The 12,529-nt window shown below is 45.1% G+C and overlaps 1 protein-coding gene across 2 annotated transcripts in view; it reads right to left on the reverse strand.

Moving 5' to 3' along the window:
* gng12a (guanine nucleotide binding protein (G protein), gamma 12a) overlaps positions 1–12,529 on the reverse strand; it is a 55,159-nt gene that overhangs the window by 10,304 nt on the left and 32,326 nt on the right. The window contains exon 1 of one of the 2 annotated variants that reach the window (XM_046320675.1): positions 4,481–4,539. The exons of the other annotated variant lie outside the window; for it this stretch is intronic. Within the exon in view, the coding sequence (XP_046176631.1) occupies positions 4,481–4,500 (20 nt within the window). The 5' untranslated portion in view covers positions 4,501–4,539. Of the gene's footprint in view, positions 1–4,480; positions 4,540–12,529 lie in introns of those variants that run through there. 2 annotated transcript variants of the gene reach the window in all.

Consider the following 12,529-nt stretch of genomic DNA (forward strand, 5'->3'; position numbering starts at 1 on the left):
AAATGTATCAACCCCTACAAAAAATGGTTAATTAATGCTAATCCACATCCATCATTCACATTTTCTGTTGCTGCAGTGTTGTTTTCCTGCTGTGGCAAGTTTGTCTCAAATTAAGATCCTACAGCTGTATGTTTGCTGCAGGAGTTCCCTTGTCTGCAGGGGAAAAGCTCAAAGTAGTTGTTCACACCAGTCGAGCCGTGCTCTTTTGCCAGTATGAGCATTTTCCAGCTGAGTCTGTGAATAAAATAAAATAGTTTTCTCCTACAACACCATCATTGTGGTTCATAGAAGAGCAGCCCCGCTGGCAATCACTTGTTTACAGTAAACACTTTGTCGTGTTCACTTCGTTACCCAGTTTACCGAACGCCATAAAAGACCATTGGTTTTGCTGAGTAAAGTAGGATAGTTTTACGAGTCGATGAGAGAGAGAAACAGAAAAGCTGCTGATGGTAGGAGCTTGTGTTTGTTGAAGTGTGAGAAACACCGAGGCACTGAGGAGCTAGAGAGGATGACATCATTCCATTCCCACCAGAAAAACTGCTCAGAGTTGTTTAGCCTTTAGCTTGCCAAGCAACTGTTGTCATGCACACTGGTTGGGACTGCACTGGTCCAGTCTTTCTGTTGGATACCTTTTGTCACCTAGGCCAATCGAATAGCTCGGACAACTCGAACAGTAGTCGGTGGATGTTAAAAATAGAAAGATTAGATCATGCAGACAACTCACAAGGTTCCAGTGTTTGGAAGAATGTAGTGCAGGGAGAGTTCAGTAACTTCATAAACCGAGTGGTTATTTGAGCTGTACCATTAGTAGGTTCACAGAGAAAAAGCTGCAGGGGTGAGACATTGGTGACGTCAGTTCTGGGGTAAAAGATGAGGAAAAAGTGCACCACCCAAAGAAGAGGGCATGGTTCCAGAGACAACTTAGCTTGGGTGACCCCACCCAGTCTGGTATTAGCATTGGTGGCAAATGAGAGTCAAAAAAGTAATCATTAAGGGCCTGTGTTCTTGGTACACCAAGACCGTGTTAGCCTGCTGACCTTAAGTCCTGATATTATCTCTGGAAGCCACCATAACACACCACAAGTATTCTGGTCTCAGACCAGGTGGCTCGTCACGCTATGCCAGCGAACTACCTCCACCGACTACGGAAGATTACTTGATATATTTCTGTTTCACACACACAAAAGACACTTGTCCAGTACTGTACTCATACAGTCATTTCCTTGTCCACACATATCTCCAGACATACATGCACACAGGCGCTCTTTATTAAAAAACGGTCGTGTTGCTTTTAGAGGTTTCACCCAATGCTCAGCAAGCTCTGGTCCAACAGCACAACACAGCTCTGTCTAGACAGCTGCCTCTAGACTGAACTCATTTCAGAAGAGTCGACAAATCCCAAATTCCCATGTAATTGCTTTAGGCTCATTTCTGCCCCATGCACTCTTCAACCCATGTTGAGTCTTTACTGACAGAGCAGCCATAAAAGTGTCCTCTAGAGATAGAATGCCCGCCTCTGGGAAGAAATGTTATCCTGTTAGCTGGACTATTTCTGCATTCAACATCGCTGTCGTAGAATCATTGGCATGACAATATCTCGTAGGCGAATAAATCAAATCAAATGTTCTTTTTCACATGTGCTGAATACAGTTTCTCAGTCGTGTACAAGCAATTTGTGTGGAAACGTGTCTAGCAGGACAGCGATGATCAAATGCTTAAATACATTTACAGAACTAATGATCATTTTCTTGCCTAATTACCCGACTTGCATATCTTATAACAACTTATGCAAAACTTTAAATAAAAATGTCATCAGTGAATACAAAATTCACTGTTAAGTGTTTTGTTCACAGAATTGAATACGTTGTTTCCCTCAGAAGAGAAATGTGTGCAATTGTGTTCCCTGTTTCCGGCAATCAGTACTTTTAAGTAACTTTAGGTAACTCATAAGACATCATCCTCGATACTAACCACGTTTTCATCCACAATTTTATGCCAGTTAAGTCATACTGACTAAAAAAATAATTCAGGACCGCATTGACGGAAACAGGAAGCTTCTGTATAATTTTACAAATGCCGACAGATAATTTGTTTGTTTGACATGGTGGGATCTTTTTATGTCGGTAAAATGTATAATGTGACCTCCCACTGGTGCAGTGGTCTAAGGCACTGGGGTTCGATCTCAGCCGGCTGTGCCTGGGAGACCCACGGCAGTGCCTGGCGGAGCACAATTGTCCCAGCTCCGTTCGGGTTTGGCTGGGGGGGGCTTTAGGAGCTCTAGCGTCTCCTTGTGGCGGGCCGGGCGCCTGCAAGCTGACTTCGGTCGTTAGTCGAACTTTGTTTCCTCCGACACATTGGTGCAGGCTGGCTTTCAGGTTAAGCGAGCAGTGTGTTGAGAAGCAGCGCAAATATTGATATTATGATATGGTGTGTGGTCCTCCCACTACGACTCAGGAAATCATGCAGTTTATTAGGCTACAATTAAATAACTGACGAAGAACTTCACAGGGTGGTGATAGTGAACGTTGATCTTGGTGCTCCTTTCCAATAAATATTGAGAGTCTGATTCTGGTGACATTATGATCGATGCTTGACTGTCGTTTGACAAATAAACATATTATCCATAATAACCTCCTACCCGCACAACTTTTCTGTACTGTATCTGTGAGCTGTTGGCTAGAGCACAGGTGTCAAGACTAGAGTGGTCACATTTACTAATAACACAACAGCTTTTGTGCCGAAACAGTAGAGTTGAAAATGTGATGGAAACTCGACATGGCGGGATCTTGTGAACTCTGTTTAGAAAATCTAAAACTTTGTTCCAAAATGTTTTACGTGTTTGAGAAACTCTAATGTTCTCATATGGATTGGGCCAAAATTCACCCAACATATTGTGGGAAGCTTGGGGAAGGCTACCTGAAACGTTTGACCCAAGTTAAACAATTGAAATGCAATGCTACCAAATACTAATTGAGTGTACGTAAACTTCTGACCCACTTGGAATGTGATGAAAGAAATAAAAGCTGAAATAAATCATTCTCTCTACTATTATTCTGACATTTCACATTCTTAAAATAAAGTGGTGACCCTAACTGACCTAAGACAGGGAATTTTTACTCGGATTAAATATCAGGAATTGTGAAAAACTGAGTTTAAATGTATTTGGCTAAGGTATATGTAAACTTCCAACTTCAACTGTAGTTCTAAAAGGGGGCTACATTTTCCAATTTCAGCATTTGAAATGTCCTTCCACCCAATGAAGTTCCTATGTTAGAATTGCCAGAACAATGAGATACCAAAAATATTGGAATCGTGGAATCACCAACTTATAATGTACTTTTATGGCTGTTGAATACCAATACATCGCGAAGCAACTGCTCTCGATGTATCCCATCTTGATCAAGCAATCTTCTGTCTCTTATGTAGCGGGCGTAAAAGAAACACAGTAGAACATTGGCCTGTTGGAAGCTACATCTCCCTACTACATCGCACAGTACCGGCATGATCTGATTTACCTCAGGATAAACTGCAGCGCATGTGCGCATTGAGCTCGCAGAGGAAAACGTAACGAAATGGAATTGAATTAGTTGTATAACTGACACACATGGTGAATTGCTCAGCACGACCAACTTGTAAAAAAAGCTATCCTTGTTCACCCTTTACTTGATGTAGGCCTAAGCATCTTAGAAATGCAAACAGTTCTGACCTTTCATCATTCCAGCCAGTGATTTCTTCAAGAAAGGAAGTGCATTGTTTAATATTTTAACAGGGCACTAGAGACCGTACACACACTGTTGTCATGGTCTTCCACAAGAACTACATTTATGTGCAGAATCATTTTTCCCCGAGTGTGGAGAAGGGGTCTTTAAAAGCCATTGAATCATTGCACTAGAATTTTGCTTCAGCGTTGGGGGTAAACCTAATGGAATTTCCCCATTGAACCATGCACGGAATTGAGTTATAAATAGCTTGTGTCAACTGACAGTTTCTTCTCCATGACCTCAGTGAAGGGGAATGCAGGCACCTGCCCCACATCACAAGACCATAATCACAAGGAGGAAAGGACAGAATGTTTATTATATATCCTGAAGCCTATTCACCTTACCCCTATATCTCCATTACTCCAGTATCCCTGCACATTGTAAATATGGTATTGGAACTGACTGACCTTCATTTGGAAAGTATACAGACCCCTTCGCCTTTCCCACATGTTGTTACATTACAGCCTTATTCTCAAATTGATTTTTAAAAATAAATAAATCATCAATCTACACACAATACCCCATAATGACGAAGCGAAAACAGGTTGTTAGAAATGTTTGCAAATTTAAAAAACCGAAATACCTTATTTACATAAGTATACAGACCCTTGGTTGTGTTTCCATTAATCATCCAAGAGACGTTTCTACAACTTGATTTGAGTGGTAAATCCACCTGTGGTAAATTCAACTGGTTAGAAATTATTTGAAAAGGCACATACCTGTCTATATAAGGCCCCATAGTTGACAGTGCATGTCAGAGCAAAAACCAAAAGCCAAGTCATGAGGTCGAAGGAATTGTCCATAGAGCTCCGGGACAGGATTGTGTCGAGGCATAGATCATGCTGTGGTGATTTTTCAGCTGCAGGGACTGGCAGACTAGTCAGGATCGATAAGATGAATGGAGCAAAGTACAGAGAGATCCTTGATGAAATCTGCTCCAGAGTGATCAGGACCTCAGACTGGGGCGAAGGTTCACCTTCCAACAGGACAACGACCCTAAGCCCACAGCCAAGACAACGCAGGAGTAGCTTTGGGACAAGTCTGTGAATGTCCATGAGTGGCCCAGGCAGAACCCGGACATGAACCTGATCGAACATCTCTGGAGAGACCTGAAAATAGCTGTGCAGCGACGCTCCCCATCCAACCGGACAGAGCTTGAGAGAATCTGCAGAGAACAATGAGAGAAACTCCACAAATACAGGTGTGCCAAGCTTATAGCCTCATACCCAAGAAGACTCAAGGCTGTAATCGCTGCTAAAGGTGCTTCACCAAAGTACTGAGTAAAGGTTCTGAATACTTATGTAAATGTCATATTTCCATTTGGGTTTGAGTTTTTGCAAACCTTTCTAACAACCTGTTTTTGCTTTGTCATTATGGGGTATTGTGTGTAGATTGATGAGGAATAAAAAACAATTGAATACATTCTAGAATAAGGCTGTAACGTAACATTTGGACAAAGTGAATGGGTCTGAATATTTTCGAATGCCCTGTGTTATGCTTACATACTTTCTTGTGTTCTTCTAATTTCTATTTCTTGTGTTTTTGTTCTACCTTGTTATTTTTTTCTATTATATTGTTATTATCACTGCAGTGTTGGGTTTTGAGCTTGCAAGGTATCTGTTCAACGTACGTGCGTAAGGCTCGCACCGGACACAAGGCATGTAACCTTTGTTGCTCTTCTGAAGGTGAAAAGGGAAATAGCTCAAAAACGAAGGACGTGTGGGACATAGCCATGAAAGTCATGGGACATAGCCATGAAAGTCATGGGACATAGCCATGACTTCATGGGACATAGCCAAGGGACATAGCCATTAAAGTCATGGGACATAGTCATGGGACATCACCTTAGAGTGGCCCGGGGAGAACTGAGTACAGGAAGGGTGTACGGATAACGCGTGGATGTCCCCAACACGTTTAGCCGAGGCCAAAGCCATGAGCATGGAGGTTTTGTAAGGGAGGATCGTCAGATGCAACCAACTCCAGAGGCTCAAAGGGACCTGCACACAGTGCCTCCAAAACCAGTGCCAAGTCCCTTGTGGGCGCAATACGTTTAAAGACCGGTCTGAAACGTTGTACACCTTTCAGAAATCACACAACCAGGGTGTGAGCCCCCGGTGAGACTCTGTAAACTCCCCCATGAAAGGATGAGATAGAGGCCATGTACACTTTTAGTGTGGATAAGTCCCACCCTGCTCGAAAAGCTCCTGTAGGAACATAGGATGCCCCTCTCAGAGCATTGAACTCAAGGTTGAAATCCTTTATCTTGTCACGAGAGTTCAAATGCGTGCCACTTATTTGGAGACAGCCCTCTTCTGGAGGGTACCTTTGCAGACTGAATGGTAGCATACCATTGTGAGGTAAACTTCTAGCCATCAGATTGGCCCTCTCGGGGCCCATAGGAACCAAATCTCTGGCCTTGCGTGCCAAACCCGCCAGTGCACCTAGGGCAACAGGTCCCTGCACAACTGAAGTTGCCACGGGTCCCCATTTAAAATGCAAATGATCTCTGTGAACAGGAAGCTGCAAGAATCAATGACAAGCCCTCCCGGTGCACCCTTTACAATGTGGGCTGAATAAGAACCATTGGCAGAAATGAGTAGAGGGTCCGAGGCCACTGGTGAACCAGAGTGTACTTTCCCAACCGGGCACTCGGGTCCTTCATTGAGGAAAATAGATGACACTGCATGTCTTCTCGCTATGCGTAAAGATCTATGTCGGCCCTGCCGAACCTTCTCCATATCTGGGCATCTACTCAGGGGTGTAGCCTCCACTGCTGAGAAAGATACCAACCCCCCGCAGATAGCAGATCCATACCCAAGTAGGGCCAACCAGGAACATGCATTGCTCGAATTGAGAGGAAATGCACACTGCTCCACAGCAACAGCAATGGGAAGTGAGCCCAGGTGGGAAGGGGGAGGGACCGAGTCCCCTCCTGCTTGTCGATGGTACGTCCATACTCCCCGAATTGAGTAACCCTCGAACAGCATACCTCAGCCTTAGGGGGACACATCTGTCATGACCACCTTGCAGGACAACACCTGGCCAATGAGAACCCCTTGAGACAGTAGCCAGGGATCCCTCCACTAGGCCATTACTGAAGGCATGTCGAGGACACCTGAAATCAACCAGTTTAGGTGGTGAGATGCATCCAAGCATGTTGTTAACACCCCAACACTGGAACAGCCACATCAATAACAGTCCCAGGGGAAAGCCATCATCCCCAGTAGAAGCAGGAACCTGCAAAAACTTACTGTGCGCCCCAACCAAAATTGGGCCAAGCAGAGCTGGAAACCGGACACACTGTCCATTCATAGAAAAGCGTGGTTTACGCATAAGTCTTTCTTGAGACGCAGGAATGGAATGCGCTGCAATGGGGTTAGACAGCTGGTGTACAATAATACCTAGAGACTGAACATGGAACACCAGCCTGGATGTGTGTAACACTGCTTGTTCCCTTGACTCTGCTGCTCTCAGCCAATCGTCCAGACACACTCAGCCCCTGGCCCTTCATAGGTGCCAGAGCCTCCTCCACCACCTTTGAAAAGACACGAGGCGATAGGGACAAGCTATCACTTCGCAATGGAACCTCAGGAACTTTATGTGACTGGGCACATGAATGTACGCATCCTTTAGGTCGAAGGTGGTGAACCGGGACACATGGACCGTAACAGCCGCCGGTTTGTGAGCATTTTAGACTTACAAACTCTGAGATGCTTGTTCAGGGCACGCATATCTAGAATGGGGCGCAAAACCCCATCCCTTTTGGGAAATACAGACTGTACCAGCCATCCTGAATTGTAGCCTCCAACCCGACACCATTGTTTGCATTACCCAGGGCGACACTACACATGCGCGCCATTGGTCGGAGCAGGCAGTAAGTCTCCCATGAAGTGACATCTGAGGGGGCATGATGCCCTCTCGTGGACTGTGAGAAATCATTTAAATGTATTTTTATTTAGAATCGGCACCATTCTCTTTAACCTTGTGTCTGGGGAAATGTTTTATTGAACTCACATGTTGAACTCGAAAACAATTGGGTTGAAACAATGTATTTAGATGCAAACGTTCGCCTGAAGCCTCATCCACTCTGGATTCGGGTGCTTCGACCATCCGTGACGTATCCCGATTGGCCGGCGGAGCTCTGCCTGTCGGCCTTCTGGAAGGTGCCCCTCCCCGGCATCCAAAGGACCACCGAGGGAGAAAAGCGGGCAACGCCTCTAACTGCTTATTTTTGGCTTGCATAGTCTCCAGGGCCGAACAACCCAATGGGAGCAATCGGCTAATCGTGCTACATCTGTCTGTCCCTCCACATGCTGTGCCACCACATGCTCTTCCCTAGCGGTGCACCAGGACATGCGCAGAATGGATCTCATCCAGGAGCTCTGTGTGGGGCTTACCTGTGGCCAAAGCCGTGCCCAGCTCCTCCAGCAATTCTGTCTGGTAAACCTGCAGCACAGTGACAGATGACAGTGATCGGGCAGCCACCCCCTCTGCACGATACACCTTATCCAGCTGAGCAGCCAAAAAGTGACAGTGCTTGTTAGGGAGCATAGAATATGCATTGCCATGGGCTAGGTACAGGGCTAGGTAACCAGATAGCTTGCCATACTATCTCCCTGCTGGGATGCTAATTCCACCTGTTCTGAACATTGCCCCAATTCCCTCACCGCTTCCTGCACCTCTGTCCCAGCCAAGGCACAGACATCCGGAAAAAGGAAAGTCACTATTGGTAACTCCAAGCTTCGTCAACAATGCTAGTCTTTTCAGGGAGTTTGCACGCAGTACATGGCAATGTGTCCACGGACTGGTTAGAGTGAGGGCCGCCTAAGCGTGTTCCAAGGTAAGAGAAACTATACACAAATCGTGAATATCTTTCAGAGAACTAGTATAACAGCATAACTGGGGGCATGTTCTCGACACCCAACCCGGCTTAGCCATCGTCATCTCGGTTGTTTTCTTAGCCAGCTTACTCATTCCTCCAGCAAATTGAAGAATAACTAATTGTTCTTGATAAGGAAGCAAATACAAACTTCAGCACACAACATCCAGGGAGTGAGCATGCTCTACCACTATGGGGTAGTTTAATTGGCGCAATATAAGACCATCGCGTTTTCCAATTGTTTGTTTTAGTAGCGTGAATCATTCCTGTTCACACTGAGGTGAAGAGCGGAATAACTGAACGAATGAATCCGAGCCTCACGCTCATCGCCTGTGAAAGGTGGGGCTACCAACGAGGCGTAGTTTTCATTGGTCTTGTCAAGCGCGATTGTAGATCCTTCAAGCGAAGTCGCGACAGTGCGACTCCCCATAGTATGTTGTACCGAAGTTGACTGACTGAATGGGAACCCAGCCAATGTGATGACAACATAAGCCTCATGCAGCAGTCCTAAAAATAGCCTGGCCAGTGGAACACCACGACCGGAGAGTAAGCAGGGAACAGGAGGAGTTGCCAGCTGGGTAGGATCCAGATTCCAGACAGTGGGTCTTCCAGCGAAGTGCACAGGAGCCCTAATTCTCCAGTAATGGGGCCATTATCAGGTCCCAGGCAGCCAAAACAAACAGAGGCTTTATGGGAGATAATGTCCCTAAGACGTCACCACAGACGCAAGAGGGTGACAGGCAGTAGCCACGGTGGCCAAGTGTCAAAGGCAATGCCTAACAGCCCTTCGGAAAACAAATGGCATTGTTTTGAAAACTAGGCATATACAGAACTAGGCCTATAAACCAGGGCCACAGAGCAAGATGATCACAATATATATATTTTTTTTTTGTGAAAACAGGGAAAGTTGTGAGGACTGGAGAATTAACACCTGAGGAATTTGGGAGAAGAGGAGATGAAGTGATAGAAAGAGGGGAGGGAAAGGAAAGTGGGAGGTGGAGGTGGGAGAGAACAAAGTAGAGACTGTGAAAAATAGAATAAGTGTGAATAGAAAGAGAGAAGCAGAGAAAGAGCGAGGGAGAGTTTGAAACAGAGTGAGCAGAGAGAGAGAGATAGAGTTCAGATGGGGAAAGCAAGCACTGCAGCTGTATGTGTGATGCCGTAGACTCCGTGCCAAAATCTGCTCCAGCAACAGTAGCACCATAAAACTTAAAGCTATTGTGTCCTCGTGCTCTCGCCTCTCCTCTACTGAATACTGCTATTCATGATGCAGGCGGAGTGATACTTCACGATTTCAACACCAATCTCCATCTCTCGCCCCAAGAGAGCCCTGACTGTATGGAACAATAAACAAAGTATTCTTCCTGTCCACTCCCAGAGCTAGTCCAGCTTCATGTACATTACTGCGTTACTGTTTCCAAAGAGAGTAGGTGGCATTTACAAGGCTAAAGGTCCACGGTGCACCCTGCATTCCGCCCTCTCCCTCCTCCCTCCCTCCATCCGGGGCAGGTTTAGGGGTGAGAGAGCGAGGGAGCAGGGACAGGAATAATGGCATGCGCACGTCATACCAAGCAGGACAACAAAGGGAGCGTCATAAAAATCGGGTTTATTTTCCATGTTGAGAGGAAGTTGGCTTAGTAGAACGTTGGAACAGGTTTGAGAGAGGGAGGAGAAGACAGACAGGAATACAGTAGGAGCGAGCCAACAAAGGACTTCAGTGCACATCAGCACACCATATGGGTCTTTGATATTTCGCTCCTGGCCAATCAGCAAGCAGGAACATTCAATTAGTGACAACATTCTGCCTGACAACATAACCCCTGCCAAATTCATGATATGCCACAGCCTCTTGTGCATGATCATTTTAGCACATGTTTATAAAAGAGCCATTAAACCATTCACTACAGATGGACACGAAAGAGAGAGAGAGTGGAGCCAAAGGAACCATTAAACCATTCACTACAGATGGACACGAAAGAGAGAGAGTGTAGCCAGTCCACATCACCTTTTATGAGACAACATCAGCTGCAGCCTCTGCCAAGAACAATCATTATAAGATCAATAGACATGCACTAAGCACACCACTGGGCCACTAAACTCAAAATGAAAAGTGATAAACTAACAAACATCACTATGAAAGGGTGGTCAAAAACAAAAATCACACATTTCCATGTTGGCACCATTTCCTCTGCAAGAAGCAAATGAATTTACCTGTTTACACATTTGCAGAATGCGCGTGTGCTGTGTAAGTACGTGTGTGTGTGCATACGAGCATGTTCATACGAGTAGCGCGTGTGCATGTGAGCAGTATGCATGTGTGAGAGAGTGCACATGCCTCAAACTACAGCACCGCCACCACGAGTTCATGGCAATCGTTAAAATCAAGAAACGTTTGAGAACATGCACATACTACATCTGTGTCAATAGTATGTTGACCTTTGCCCCTGCAGCTCAATAGTATGTTGACCTTTGCCCCTGCAGCTCTTTAGGCAGACTAGATATCGGTTTTCTGCCACCTGTCATGTTCTGAAACCACTGGAAGTGGCAAGGATCAAAGCAGAAGAGACACTCAACAAACTGACACTAATAGAATGCTAGACTGTTAGGTTCTGTATGTAAAGCTTCCTCCTAGTCCTTAGCTTTAAAAGGTGTGGAGTGAAGGGGGATGCTGCTTTCAACTCTTTTTAAAAACAAGAAAAGTATCTCATACACTTTTACAACAAACTCAATGAATGACAATAACAAAAAAAGGCAGGAAGAAAGGCAACAATTATCAATAAGTGTGTTGACAATAGCGAGACAGGGGTCGGCTCTCTGTGCGCACTCAAGTACTGAAGATCGACCGAATCATCCACCATCCACCAGGAGTTTTCTGAATGAGCCAGGTAGCCTTCCTCCACACATCAAATCTTCTAAATCAAATGTGATTCATCACATGCTTTATAAACAACAGGTTTAGACTAACAGTGAAATGCTTACTTTACTACAGGCCCTTCCCAACAATGCAGAGAGAAAGAAATAGAAAAGTAAAACACGTAATAAAAGCAATATTAAATACACAATGAGTAATGATAACTTGACTATATGCACAGGGTACCAAGTACCGAGTCGATGCGCAGGGGTACAAGGTAATTGAGGCAGATGCACTACATGACTAAAGGTATGTGGACATCTGCAAGTCAAACATCTCATTCCAAAATCATGGGCATTAATATGGAGTTGGTCCCCCCTTTGCTGCTATAACAGCTTTAACTCTTCTGTGAAGGCTTTCTACTAGATGTTGGAACATTGCTGTGGGGACTGGCTCGTGCGGTCGGGCACTGATGTTGGGCGATTAGGCCTGGCTCACAGTCGGCGTACCAATTCATTCCAAAGGTGTTTCGATGGATTTGAAGTTAGGGACAGTCAAGTTCATCCACACAATCTCAACAAACCACTTCTGTATGAACCTTGACGTGGTGAAGTTGAAGCCAGGTACAGAGAATGGACCAGACAAGGAATCCTCTGTAGCTCAGTTGGTAGAGCATGGCGCTTGTAACGCCAGGGTAGTGGGTTTGATTCCCGGGACCACCCATACGTAGAATGTATGCACACATGACTGTAAGTCGCTTTGGATAAACGCGTCTGCTAAATGGCATATATAATTATTATATTATTAAGGATAAATGTAATACTTTACTGAGAAAAGATAACATAAGGATCACAGTAACACAGGAGAACACAACAAACACCAGAACTAGAAACTCACTCAGGGGACGACCACACAGGGCGCCCGAAATCAAGCTTTTGCAGAAAGAACAGAAATCATAATAAGGAAATAGAAAACACCTGAGTGTAATAATAGTCTCTCTGCCGCCCTCTGGTGCCACAAAGTTGGAAGCGCAGAATC

This window comes from Oncorhynchus gorbuscha, linkage group LG22, assembly GCF_021184085.1.
Source record: "Oncorhynchus gorbuscha isolate QuinsamMale2020 ecotype Even-year linkage group LG22, OgorEven_v1.0, whole genome shotgun sequence".
In the NCBI taxonomy this organism is placed as follows: domain Eukaryota; kingdom Metazoa; phylum Chordata; class Actinopteri; order Salmoniformes; family Salmonidae; genus Oncorhynchus; species Oncorhynchus gorbuscha.